The sequence below is a fragment of the Schistocerca americana genome, chromosome 6 (assembly GCF_021461395.2).
Source record: "Schistocerca americana isolate TAMUIC-IGC-003095 chromosome 6, iqSchAmer2.1, whole genome shotgun sequence".
NCBI lineage: Eukaryota > Metazoa > Arthropoda > Insecta > Orthoptera > Acrididae > Schistocerca > Schistocerca americana.
The window spans coordinates 29,154,346-29,169,707 of record NC_060124.1 but is presented as its reverse complement, the minus strand read 5'-3'; the positions used below and the strand labels follow the sequence as shown (position 1 = coordinate 29,169,707).

At 35.9% G+C, this 15,362-nt stretch overlaps 1 protein-coding gene across 1 annotated transcript in view; it reads right to left on the bottom strand.

The window, feature by feature from the left end:
* The window catches only part of LOC124619703 (dynein axonemal heavy chain 2), a 1,014,172-nt gene that overhangs the window by 115,892 nt on the left and 882,918 nt on the right, over positions 1-15,362 (bottom strand). Inside the window, 1 exon segment of the mRNA XM_047146260.1 lies at positions 3,770-4,047. Within this exon segment, the coding sequence (XP_047002216.1) occupies positions 3,770-4,047 (278 nt within the window).

The following is a 15,362-nucleotide window of genomic DNA, read 5'->3' as shown; positions in this document are numbered from 1 at the left end:
GGCAGCAGTAGAATAATTCTGCAGTAAACTTCAAATGCTGGTTCTCTAAATTCTCTCAATAGTGTTTCTTGAAAAGAATGTCACTTCCCATATAGGGATTCCCATTTGAGTTCCTGAAGCATCTCCAAAACACTTGCGTGCTGTTTGAACCTAATGGTAACAAATCTGGCAGCCCTCCTTTGAATTGCTTCAATGTCTTCCTTTAATTGGGCCTGGTACACATTACAAACACTTGAGGAGTACTCAAGACTAGTAGAGTCTAAGCATACGAAGTGCTGATGTTAAGTATAACCATGAATAGTCATCACACATGCCATAGGCACTAAACGAAAGTTCCAGCAGTTTGAACCACATGTATGGCTGTTGTGGCATATACAATGAAAACACAACTTTGGTACGTCGAGTGGACAACACAGTGCAGTGAACCTGTAATGTGTTAGAGGACTGCACAAAGCTCAAAAGTTCCGACAAATGTTCACTGGTTGGAAGCATTTGAGGAACACAACTATCAGTCATTCATTTAGATTAATTCAATAACCAATTTGGCAAAGTGACATCTATTGTCACCAGCACTATAGATTCACACTTGATATGCTTCTTGTTATCTGCAGACTTTTGTGGGATCATGACTTTTGTTAACACTATGCAGCTGCTACAGATGAAATACTGTGATAAATTACTGTGTGCTTGCAAAAGCATACAACATGAGACAATATAAAAAACATCAACCATATGAAAGTAAGATAAAAGACAGGAAAACAAAGACCAGCAGTGCAAAAGATACTATATGCTATATCCTTTAAGCAAAAGTCTTTAGGATTAAGTTAATTGTGTCATAACAACACTCTATCACAGTTCATGTTCTTATTTTTTACGCATGTGATATCCCCTGATATTCCAATCTGATATGGATCCCACACACCTTAACAGCAATCCCGTGTGGTCCACACGTATTTCATAAGCAATATTTTCCCCAAACAAACTACAGTTTCCTATATTCTTTCAAGGAATTGAAGCCTGTCATTTCCTTTGATCTAACTAAAGGTATTGTATAATGTCTCCACAAATGTTTCATAAATCATCCAATGAATGGAAGTCCATCATTTACTTTTATTCAACTGGGGCTATGTGGTCATTCTGCTTCAGTTCATCACATTGTTGCAGGCAAGTATTTTTAAGATTTTTTTTACATACAGAGTGAAAAAAAAATGCCACACTTGGTGGCCAGTATGAGATTCCTCATCTAAATTCAAGACAAAAGTGTATCTACCAAAACCTAATTCATGCAATTTAAAAAATGAGGCTCTGGCAATGCTATAACCACATACAGCTTGACCTAGAACAGGTAGCATGAACTTTTTGATGTGCCACAACTGTCTCATTAGCTCAGTGAGACAAGGCAATGCTGTGGGAAATGGGTATACAGACTCGCCAATGTTTGAGTTGTGTTCATGCCAAATATTTACTTTTTTTTCCATTTAAAGCATAAAATTGTATCCAATTTACACCTCCACAATGCAGTATCTTGTGAATTGCTTTCTGTCCATGTTACCTTTATTTAAACATTAACATGAACTTCGTACAGACATAAACAATCACTTTGTTCTGTCCATGACACAAATAAAGCCAATAGAAAATCATAGGGGATACAGTAACACTGTCTGTACCCAATGAGGTACAAATAGCACTACAGATAGGCTATACTAGATTGTGCATTATGCTACACACAATAATTCCATGCTGTACATTTGACATCCAGGTTACCTTCACAGAGCCAGTACATATATGTATGAGTAAGTTCACTTTAGAGAAGACATTCCAAACAATGAACTTGCATTTCCAATCATTTTGCCTCTATCTGGATCATACTTTGCTGGATCCCATGCTATACACCTGCATCCACCATTGCTGAAGAGGCATGCCCACGAGTTATTAGGCCATGTACATCTATGGGTGCAGTGCTATAATCTTGTTCCTTTAATTGTCCCAGCAAATAAAAATCTAGTGGAGAAGATCTGAGGAACATGGACACCAGAACATTTGACCTCCATGACCAGTCCATTTCCCTGGAAGTGCTTCACTTAAATAGTGATGCACATTCATTCCAATGTGAAGCTGTGCACCATCTTGCTGAAATAATAGCTGTTGCTGAACACCAAGTGGACTTTTTCTAATGTATCAGGCAAAGAAGTGTACAATACAGGAGTGCATTCTATTTGCCTGCAATAGGTAAGGGCCCAAAACCACTCCTCCCACAATTCCAGCCATAGGTTAATGCCAAAGTGTGCCTCAAAGCCATGTTCATGGATGATATGTGTGGTGTGTTCTGATCAATAATGATTTTTGTAGAGGTTGAAAATGCTAGAGCTAGATTCATCAGTCCAAAACACGTCATTTACAAAACGCTTGTTATCTCCCATTTGCTCCAAACCATTCACAAAACTGTGTTTCTCAGGTGCGGTCTTCCAGCCACTGGTTTTGAATTAACATGTAATGATATGGATGCAGTTTTTCATAGTGCAATACTTCACATGAACAGCCAGTCTTTGAGATATTTGGAAGTGTCTTGCAATACCACAGGTACTTCACCGAGATGATAGGTGAATGGTTTCAAGAATCGTGTCTTTTGTTTGTGGAGTATGTTTAGTCTTTGGACAACCTCTTTCCATTACTCGTGGATGAAGGTTACTGGGTTCCTGAAGGCATTGCTACAGATGATGAAAAGCATTCTTATTGGAATAGCACCTTTGAGGGTACCATACAGCATACACACAAGCAGCACCAAAAGCATATTGACATATTCATCATTTGTGTGCTGCATCAGGTACTGTCTTACATGAACTTGACAGGACTAGTTATGTGACTTATGCATGCAGTTTAATGAATCCCACTGTCATGTGATAGGCTATTATTATGTGACAAAATGATATTCTGCTTATAAATCACTAGAACTAGAGAACACATGTTAAAAAAACAAAAAAGGAACCTGATAAGGATTCGAGCCTAGCTCCATGGTGGATGTGGTTATGCTGTCCCAGCAGTCTACTATGATGCCTGGTGCAGTAATGCATGGCAATACATGTTTCCCTGTACATTCCGATGTGCTGCTTAATGTGATGGTGTTACCACAGAAAGGTTGGGAACCACTGTTGTAAATGATATTTTGCCTAAAATCAGTAGGTAACCAAATGGTTGATACTTCAGTGTTGACATTAACGGACAAGCTGTGAATAGCCACATCGCAACACGTTGATGTTTAATGCGTAAGGAGGCTAAGAAGTTTAATGGTGATACTGCTTTGAATATGATGAGAACTACTAAGGGAGTCAAATAAAGTAAAACAAAGGAAATGGAGGATATGAAATGGCATAAATCATGAAGGAGATTTTAAAAAATTTGCAGGGGCGACCAAATCATTGCAAAATGAAAGTAACTGTTGGCAGTTCTGCAGTTCAGCAAAAACATAATAAAAGTTTAAACATTAAGTACACATAATGATAAAGATCATCATGGTGCACAGCAGCATTACATTTGGTACAGGAAATCTTTTTACCATGGCACTGAGTGTGGCAGCATATAAGAAGCAACATGGCTATTGTGTAGGGGAACTCAAATGGTTTAGAAACTGTTGCCTTTTGTTTAAGCTTATAATTCCATATGTTAACTAAGGCATATTATACTACCTTTAACATTGTATCAAAGCCAAAATGTTCTTGGTTATTTTTACACATTTTAAGTAGTTTATTATCCATCTGTTACTTTCAGTTACCTCACGTGCTGCATCAATTTCAGTTTCTGTTGTTTCTGCTACTTTGAGTTGTTCATTTACAGAAACAGAGGTTGCCTGTGAAGTTTGTAGTGTTATAAGCAATTGCAAATCATCAAGTAGTGAGCCTTTTGTCTCATAAAGTAGTCTCAACAGTTCATCCTCCAGATCCTTTAGAGTACGTCGACCAGCTGCAATATTCAGCACTAGATTGTCTTTTTGTTCTTCTAGCTTTGGCTTCTCTTTGCGGACCACAATTCCAAGAAGCTGTGCCTCAAGTCCTTTAAAGAAAAGAATGGGCTATAACACTGGGATACACTGACAACACTATACAAGAAAAGATACAGTTTCAGTATTAATGGGAGAAAACATAGCAGATCTCCTTATAAGTACAGTTACAGACAGATTTAGTACAAAAGTGTGTAAATGAAAATAGATTTGTTTATAAAAATTTAAAAATCAAGAGAGAATTGTTTTTATACCTGATCATTCCCTCTCCTGAATTATGCTATTATTTAATTTAGAAATATATGAGAACTTTCTACATCTCAGGATCATGTTCATAACGTTTGGTATTACTTAAGTATAAAATATACTTTATGCATTTTATGTTTTATATCTACATTGAAATCCCAGTGCATGAAATGAAGTGTAGGGCTATAAGTAGAGAGATGTTGAACGAAACACATTTGGCTGTCAAGAGAACAATGTGTGATGCCTTCAGTGACTACAGTAGCAGAATATCGTCAAGTGATCTTTCACAGAACTCAAAGAAATTCTGATCATATGTAAAGGCTGTTAGTGGCACCAAATTTAATGTCCAATTCCTAGCGAATGAGACAGGAACTGAAATTTAGGGTAGCAAAGCAAAAGCTGAAATACTTAACCCAGCTTTCAAATGTTCCTTTACAAAGTAAAAACCAGGATAATTGTCCCAATTTAGTCCTCTGTACCACTGAAAACATGAATTAAATAAGTATTAGTGTCATATGATGTTGAGAAAAAGCTGAAATTGTTAAAATCAAGCAAAGCTCCATGGACTGATGGAATCTTTGTCAGATTATATATTGGATTTGCTGCTGAGTTAGCCCCTCTTCCGACTAGAAATATGAACTGAATCCACACAAATCGGAGCGATGGCGTGGTAAAACAATGACCAAAGATGTGAAAATCGGTGGTTCATCCTCCAAAAATGATCTGTTGTTAATTATTGCTGAGCTATGAGAGGACACAAAAATTCTGAGTGATGAAAACAGAAGACTCAAGCTTAAATCGGAAGAGAGTGATCATCAGGTATGTCTTAATATCTCCAAACAAATGGAAGGATTGCCAGAAAGTGAACCTACGACTAAAATGGCTCACAACAGCCCTAGCAGTAGATGGATAACTGTAAAATCTAAGGGGAGCTCTTACAAACATATTAACAATAAACATAGTCAGGACTTTGCGTCACCATTAAATAACAAATATAATTCACTTCAAAACACAGATGACATAGAAACTGTATCAGCATACTCATCTGATAAGGTGGTGCAGGACACTCAAAACTTAGCAAACAGCCAAGTAAGGTATAAGAAAAAACTAAAATCAAGATTTATTCAGACAGTTAAGCCTGAAGATTAGCAGCTATGTTTCAGCTATGTTAACGGAAATGGACCCCATGTGATTAACGAGTTTGAAATAGAAGGTACCGTTAAATCAGGAGCTGGTTTACGAAACATTTCAACATCAATCAAGAAAGAAAGCAGAGCCCTCACGGACAGAGACTTTGTAGTGGTAATGGCCAGAGCAAATGACGTCAGCAGAAATGAAAGGAAGATAGCTACTTTGACACTGAGGAAGACTCTTGGAGTGTTAACCCACACAATGTGATTGTCGTTAATGTGCCTCATCGACATGATTTGCCCCAGTGGTGATGTGTGAATAAGGAAGTGGAGCAGACCAACAAGGAGTACAAAGGTACCTGTAAGCACTTTAAGAATGTTTCCTTCATTAATACCAGTAGTTGTAGCAGAGAATGGCATATCATACCAAGCATGGTCAACATTTCAATAATTTAGGTAAACGTGTTTTAAGTGATACAATTCTCAGAATAGTATTGGATAAGCTAGAGAAGGAAAGAAGACCAGTAATGTAATTGGATTATATTTCAATTGAGATAACAAAAAACTTGTATGCCTAGACCAGGCTGGGTGTTCTAGTAACATAAGGACACAACGTGGTCAACTTTCATGCAATAACATTAGGTCAAGTCAAGTAAGAGAATATGCAAAAAAGAAATGCTTAAAGTAGAGTTTAAAATATGCTACCTCAGTATTCAGGGTATGGCAGATAAAAACTTAATAGTCAACAAATTTTCAAATAAAAATATGGTAGATATTCTATGTTTAAGTGAACATTGGTGTAAAGAGGATGAGCTTGGGTACAAAGTATTGGATGATTACACACTACTTAGTTGCTATTGCTGGAAACAGTACTCACGTGGTGGGGTAGGAATATATGCAAAAACACCTCTTGCACCAAACTGTGGCAGGATAGATCTCAGTACACTTTGTGATGAAATGCATTTTGAAATATTGGGTCTAGTAATTAAGAGCCTTAAGCTAATGGTAGTAGTAGTGTACAGGCCACCTAGTGGTGACCCCCATATCTTTCTGGAGAAACTTGAGGAACTCTTAATGTACATATGTGTACCGAAATGGAAAAAAATACAATATTGTCATTGGAGGGGATATCAATTCAAGTTTTGATGTCCTGCAGGACAGAAAAACTGTGACAGAGCTCAAAAATGTGCTTTGACAATTTATCCTGGGCTATGTTAGCTGCAAACCTACCAGAGGCTCATCATGTCTAGACAATATATTTACAAATATTAAGAGAACTTGTATGTCCACTGATGTAATTAGTTTCCCTTTCTCGGACCATGATGCAGCATATTTTAGTCTTAATAATGTAACTTCAGATTGCACAAAACCAGAATCTAAAATTGTGATTACCAGTGAGCAGAGAGAGGATGGATAAGTTTAGACATGCCCTCACTTATCTCAGTTGGGACACACGTTTTATTAGGCTTCAACACTGTTCAGCTGATATTTTTTTCACCAAGTTTTTCTCCATATTTTTAAATATATTTGAAAATAGCATCCCTCTGGAAATATGTACAGTGAATATTAGTAGTAACTACAAGAAAAGGAAAACGAAGGAATGGTATACTCCACAGTTAGGGAAACTGAAACATACTGTTATGCTGTATTCTAGTCTGTACAAAACCAGTAAATCAGAACTGTATAAATAACTGTATGCTAAAGCTAAATACAAATATAGGAAGGCAATAAATGAAGCAAAGAAACTGCATAACATAGTAAAAATTGAAAAATCTAAAAATAAATACAAAAAGGCCTGGAGTGTAATAAACTCCATTGCACACACTAAACACAAAGAGGAAATCACCATTACCCCAGAAGAATTTAATAATATTATTGACAGCTGCTTTGAAAAGCTCCCCCAAGCACCTTCACTTTCACAGAAGGGAGCCCAAATAATATCCTAAAAATAGTGAAAAATTTCAAACCTTCAGCTAGTGTTGATTACTGTGATGTGTAATTTGTTGAAAGATGTTATTGATTGTGTGATTTATCCTTTAACTTTTTGTGTTAACAAATGCCTAGTTGAAAGTAAGTTCTCCGACATACTAAAATTTTCTAGTGTTGTGCCCATATACAAAAAATGGGAAAAGAACTGTCCCGCTAGTTACAGACCTATATCCATAACCCCAGCTTTTTCAAAAATTTTAGAAACAATTATGTATGAGCAAGTTAGTGTCTACTTGGGCAAACTAAATATAATTAGTGATGAACAGTTTGGATTTAGGAAAGGTAAATTCACAACGGATGCAATGGACTCCCTCGTAAAATTAGTCCTAGATGTGTTTGAGTCTAGTGACTATGCCCAGGCTACATTTTGTGACCTGAGCAGAGCCTTTGACTGTGTAGAGTATGAAACTGTGCTGAATAAGCTAGTTTACTATAGTTTTGACGACAACAGTGTAAATATGTTCAGGTCTTTTCTAGAGAACCGTCAACGAGTTGTGTGCATTAGTAGGGAGAAATCAAATTTGGTTAATGTTAGGTACAGAGTGCCTCAAGGGTTGGTGCTTGGATTTTTACTGTTTATACTAATGATTAATAACCTGCCCTTATTCATAAATTCTCACACAATATTGTATGCTGATGACGCAACTTTTCTACATAAAAGCTCTGGTCTAGATTCACTGAAAACACTGAACGAAAATCCCCTTGCTCAGTCTTTATTATGATTCAAAGTTAATGGCTTCTTACTAAATTAAAACAAAACCCACACACTTTACTTTAGCCTCAAAGAGATTCCTAACTACCAAGTATTAGAAACTGTTAAATTTTTTGGTGTTACTATTGACAATAAATTGATATGGGAACCACATGTTAAAAATATATTGGCTAGGCTTTCAAGAGTTATTTATCTAATCAGAAATTTAAAAAGACATGTTCCTAATGACTATGTGAGATCAGCATATTTTGCCTTCTTCCAAAGCATCATCTCTTAAGGAATTTTACTGGGGGGTAGCAGCTGTCTTGTAAATGACATTTTACTTTTACAGAAGAAAGTAATAAGAATAATAATGGATTCTGATAAAACAGAACATTGGCAACCTCTGTTTATTACATTGCAGTGTCTTACAGTAATAAGCTTAGTCATCTAGAATGTTTTATTGTACATTAGAAACAATGTGTCTAATTTTGTGTTGAGAAGTGATATTCATAGCCATAACATCTGTAGACATGCCATATCACAGATTATCAAAATCGCAGAACTCCTACCTAGTTCTTGGACTAAGGATGTTTAATAGAGTAAGTGCTGACTTTAAAGAACTACCTGTAAATATTTTTAAAGCTAAATTATACAAGCTACTAGTGAACAATCCGTTTTACACCACTGATAAATTTTTTGGAGCTGCAAATAATGTATTCTAACTTGTACCTATTTTATGTAAATCAGTTTACATTGATATAGTAGTTTATGCAGAAATATATGCTCTTGACTTTGCCTATTGCTGTAATCAGCTGAAGGCCAATAAAATTATTATTATTATAATTTATTGTAGAACCCTTAAACAAAAAATCATTCCCAGTTCTTGGAAAAAAGCACCAGTCACAACCATCTAGGAGAAGGGTAGTACAAGTGATCCACAAAACTACCATCCAATATCTATGACATCACATTTCTGTAGAATCGTAGAACATATTCAGAGCTCAAGCATAATTAGGTATATTGAACAGAATGATCTCCACAGTGCAAATCAGCATGGATTTTGAAAATATCAGTCTTGTGAAACCCGACGCTCACTTTTCTCACATGGCATAATGAAGGCTTTGGATCAAGGTAAACAGGTAAATACAGTCTTTCTTGATTTTTGAAAAGCATCTAGCTCAGTACTACACCTACGCTTACTGTCAAAAGTACAATCATATGCGGTGTCATGTCTTCAGATGTGCTCCAGGAAAGTGTGTTGGACATAAGTGACCTTGCAGACAATACTGATAGTAAAATCAGGATTTTTGCAGATGATGCAGTTATCTATAATGAAGTGCTATCTGAAAGAAGCTGCACAAATATTCAGTCAGATCTTGATATAATTTCAAAGTGGTGCAGGGATTGGCAAATTGCTCTAAATGTTCAGAAATATAAAATTTTGCACTTCACAAAATGAAAAGTGTGTAGTATCCTATTACTATAATATCAACGAGTCACTGTTGGAATTGGCCAACTCATACAAATACCTGGGTGTAATACTTTGTAGGGTATGAAATCGAGTGATTACATAGGTTCAATCATGGATAAAGCAGGTGGCAGACTTTGGTTTATTGGTAGAATGGTGCGGAAATACAAAGGAGATTTCTTACAAATCACTTGTGCAACCAGTTCTAGACTCTTGCTCAAGTGTGTGGGACCCATACCAGATAGGACTAACAGGGGATATTGAATGTGTACAGACTAAGGGCAGCACAGTCACAGGTTTGTTTAATCCGTGGGTGAGTGTCACATAGATACTGAAGGAATTGAACTGGAAGACTCTTGAAAATAGACATAAACTATCCCAAGGAAGTCTGTTAACAAAGTTTCAAGAACCAGCTTTAAATGATGACTCTAGGAATATACTACAATCCCTCAAGTATTCACATAGGTATTGAGAGGATAAGATTAGAATAATTACTGCATGCCCGGAGGCATTCAAACAATCATTCTCCATACATAAATGGAACAGGAAGAAACCCTAATAACAGTACAGTGGACATGCCCTCTGCCATCCACCTCAAGATGGTTTGCAGAGTATAAATGTAGATGTAGATGTAGAGCAGTCATGTCCTCTTGGAGATGGTATGCCTTCAGCTTTCTCCAGCCTTTGATTTGAGATACCTACATGAGTTTTACAGGGAAGTAGTGTTTACCATGGTGGAACTCAACATTTGTATTGCATGACAAGCCACTTTTTCATGTATATGATGAGGTGGAAGTAACTTGGATCCAAGTCTAGGCTGAAGAGTGGGTATTCAAAAGCATTTCATTTGATTTCATTTGAACCGAAGCAAAGATTCTTGTGTTTGCTGGACAGCATGTAGCTGAGTATTGTCATAAAAAAAACATGTCACAGGTAGTCAAGACACCATCTAATCTGTTTTGAGTGTCTTTTTTCAGTTTTCTTAATGTCTTTCAGCAGGTTTCAGAACTGATTCTCCTTCCGCACTCAATAAAATCCAAAAACATTTCAAACAATTATATGCTGTTTTGTCTCCACATTTCAGTAGGAAAAAGTTTTTCATTTATCTAGCACCCATTTTATCACATCCATGACATTGGGCCTGCCAAAGTACAAAAGAGTATAAAATTTTACATACTTACATTAATGTACAAAATAAAGTCACATACAACTAATACTATTTCACCAAGGCTAGATGCTTTCTTATCAACACATCTTCATGATTGTAGTGATGTAAACAGTCTCCTACTTGATTTGGCAGAAGAAAATGAAATTGTTCTTAATAGCCTTGCAAACAAGTTTTAGGAAATTGAAGATAGCCATTTGCATTGATTTGCCTTTTCTTAAACCTTTCTGTGCATTTACAAGAATTTTATATTTGTGTAGGAAGTCTAGCAATCTATCACACATTATTCTTTCAATTATTTTTGAAAATACAAATAATGATAACGGTCTACAATTTCTAATGTCAAACTTGTCACAACTTTTATAAACTGGTATTACTGTTCACAGTTTAAGCTTACTTGGAAACACAAGTTGCAAAGAAGACAAATTGAGAGACAAGATTATCAACACTATATTTAATAATTCTGTCACAGATACCATCAACTCCACAGGTCATTTTCCTCTTTAGTTTACTGATAATCATTTGTACTTCTTTGAGTGTTGCTGGGTATAGGTACATGGTCCTTTCACTTATTGGAGTTTCTACCTTCATTTTTGGCTTATAATTACTTGTTATCAGGTTTTGAGCTACATTAATATAATGATCATTAAAATTATTTGCGAATAGAAGTGGATCATCAACAGTTTCATTTCTGTGTTTTATGATGGTCCCGTTACTTGCTTTATTATGTTTGTGTGTGTGATCATTTATAACTTTCCACACTGATTTCATTTTGTTGTTCCCCTTTCTGATTTATGAATCATTGTGCTTCTTTTTTTCTGCAAATGTAGCTTCCCTGTACTTTTCCTGTAGCACTTCACATATGGTTTCAAGGTGGTATTTTGCTTGCCACACTTATATAGCTCTCAACGACAGTCTGATGATTTTTTGATTTCATTTGCAGTCCATGTATTTGATGTTTTGTTACTTTTCATTCACTTCAGAGGAAATGAAATATCATAGCAGTATTTATAATTAGACAAGAACATGATGAATTTTATACCTACAGAACCACTGGTTTCCATATCCCAGTTTACATATTTTAACAGGAGATTAAAGACACTAATGCTGTCATCATTAATTAATCTTCTCTCTATGTATTTCCCATTGTTACATTTCTTAGAGGTTCCTTTAAAATCAATTTAACTGCTTGATGATCAGAAAAATCTGTGTCCAACACATCAACTTTAAAGCCACATTTTGATTGATAAATGAATATTTGGTCAATTGTAGTTTCACTTTTGCTGGTGTATCTGGTGGTATACTCTCTACATATATCCATGTGGTACGCATTTAGTAGATTAACCAGTTGTCCTTGAAATTAACACTGAAATCTCCAAGTATAATAGTGTATTTTGATTGACTATTTAGACAGTTCAGAAAACTTTCCAATTTATCAGAGAACAATTTAAAATTGCCACATGGTGATGTATATATACATGTAATTATAATTTTATTTTCTATTAGTTCATTTAAGCAACACTCAAAATCTTTTTCAATGCAGCATACATTTTTAAACCTCACTTCCTTGATTTTAAAACCTGTTCTTACATATATATGTGTTCCACTCCCTCTGTTTGTTTCCCTGCAAAAGCTGCTGATGAACTGGAAATCTGAAATTTCAGCTGTACATTTTTGTATTTCTTTTCTCTTTTTAGGAAAAATTTCAGTCATCAGTTGAAAATAAATTTTATTGTGCTTTATTGGTTTCAACAAATTAATTTGTCATCTTCAGAAGCCTACAAAATTACGGATATTAAAAATCTTTAGACCTCATCTATATATTTACGTGATGCATAAAAAGTATATTACGGAGACTTACTTAGTTCAGCAGTTTTGTATCTCTTGCAGCCAATGTTCAGTTACACACAAGACTGAAATCTCCTTCAATAAATCATTCAGAAGAACCTCCATTTTTTATACAACTGATTGGTTAAGCCCTAGACATTATGATATAGCAGATTCAGTTCTACATGAGGTACATTTCTAGCCTTATTAATACTTTGAGCATAGACTCTTGTCTTCTTTTCGTTTGCGTCTTGATCTCCACACCCTGGTGCCCTGGACTCCTTAATAGTATTCTTCTGCAGTCAATTGTTCGGAAGCTGTCCTATGCCTGGTTACTTGCCATGATCTGCTGTCCACTCTTGTACAGCTTCATCCTGCATTCATTTTTTTACATGGTGACATTGTTTTCAGTGTGTCTTCTTTGTCAGATATTCACTCCACAGAATGCATATTTACTGTCTTTTTTTCCCTTACGATATTTTGCCATACTGTAAGCACTTATTTTTTGCTGTCAGTCTGTTCTGCCTATTGCAAGCAATTAACTCAGATTAGTGATGAAGTGATGGGCTGAAGCATAGCTGAATAATGAAGGTCCCTGCAAAGTTCTTCTTTTCCTTTCTAAACCAGATGCAGTCCATGTGTTGTATAACCACTGCTCCTTAAAAACAGATTAACACCCATTATCTTAACGTGGCTACACTGGGCAGCACTTTCCGTTAAGAACATGTTCATTTTGTATATTCCATTGTTCCAGAGTGTCCTGTCAAATCTGTAGGATTTTGAGCACAGAATCACTTTAGTGTTTGTATTTTTCGAGAGTAGCATGTTCACAACACATGGGTATTCTTTGAAATCTGGTTCTACATCATTTGTTCCAGCCAGAACTACCAAACAGTCGAATTTATTTAAGTCATGTACCTTTTCTTCAATGTTGTTAACAACATATTTCAATTGTGCATTCACTTTGACAATAGATGTCACAAAATACCTTGGCAGAAGTGTATGATGTAATAAACTAGTACAGTCCATGACTACCAAATAGAAATAAAATCATGTGTCTTGTATCTGCATGTTTTACAGCACTTAAAACTTTCTTGCAGGTATCACTATTTATTTTATAGGAGTTGCTAACCTCACTTTTTCTTAACGATGCAAGAGTACTTTGTTTACTTTTGGCATTTTCATAATTTATCATAAATAACACATCACAGTGGTCATTGTCCACCAAATTTATGCTGCTTTCACATGTTTTGTGACTTTCAATGCTCTTTAACTGTTCTTATCCAAAGAAGGCAAGTTTTCTTGAGTGAATTTCATCATTACTTCCTTCGTCATCAGCTCATGTTTTTCTAATGTGAGTTTACTAATATCCATTTTTGGTGCACTAATCATAACTTGCCAATCAGACACACATTCATTTAATTTTAATATTTCACATTTACACTGTACACACGATTTCTTTTTACCTGCAAAATATAGTCTCTTTTGAGGAGATACTTGATAAACTTTCCACTGGTTACAACTTTTTCACTTGTCATGGCCCTGTGCTATAGGCCTTCTCCTTTTTCATCGTGACATAAAAGAAAGTCAAGATCAGTGCTCCATTTGAGTTTTGTGGTTCTCAGAAAATAATTTAGGAGTCCAACAAGTACAAAAACTTATGGTATCCTCATTGTTTGATCATAGTCTCAAGCTAAATATTCCAAGAAATACAAAATGGTTGAGGCTTTTGTGGCCACTTTCTAATGTATTGCCTGCTGGCTTTCTTCCTAATACCTCCTTCCAAAGCTTTTTTAATGATTTTTCTGACATTTCATATACATGAGTGACTGGCAAATCAAAGATTCACCCTCCATTGGAGACTGGAATTGAGCCAATGGCCAGGGATTAGGATTATGTACCAGTTGTGACAAAGTCTGAGGACCTTCCTGTGTCCATTACCAGTGTGTTTCTCCCCTTATTACCTGCAATAGTCATTTTCTGTAGCACAGGTAACCAGTATCCATTTTCCTTGAGGCTGTCTTATTTCTTGTTAAAACTACTGTCATGTTTATGAATTTCAAGGGCTTTCCTGAGCAAATAGGCATGGCAGCTTCTCTCCACAATGAGTGCCTGTAGACCAGTGAGTTTTGGTCTCAAATGGCATGTGCTTCAACATTGCTAATTTCTCCACCTGTGCCAACATCATTTTCTTATTGCAGTTTGAGACAAGTGGAAAAATGACAATGGCAAAGCAGACACTGTGTGAGACTGAGCACACAACAAAAGTCACCAACATAAAGGTTTTTGCTGTGAGGAAATGTTACCACACCTGGTTGTTCGGGCAACCCTTGAAGTTTATAAACATGAGAAAGGTTTTAACAAGAAAGAAAAAAGTCTCAAAGTAAATGAACCATGGTTTCCCATGCTGGAGTGAATGACCATTGCAGGTAACAAGAGGAAAATCACAGCGGAAATGACCAGGTAAAAGCCCTCAAGTGTTAGTGTAAATGGCACATATAATTACAAGCTACGGTTTCAATTCCATCAACGGAGGACGAGTCTTTGACAATGCCAATGACTTATGCTGGTAAGTCACCAGGAAAATCATTGGAACAAAATATTGGAAGAAGATCTTGAGATGAAAAACAACAGGCAGTGTTTGACAAATGAAATGTAATGAAACAATAGATTTTTGTGATTTATCTTTGTCAGTTTTCTGTACTAACTGATTCATGTCATGTCATGTCATCCACATTCACTTTACCCTTTTATAGAAGTGACTCTTTGTCCATATACAATGCAAATTTAATGATGAACAAAAGCTTTGAGAGTTTTTGGCACAGACTGGATTTTATATTTGGTGGTGT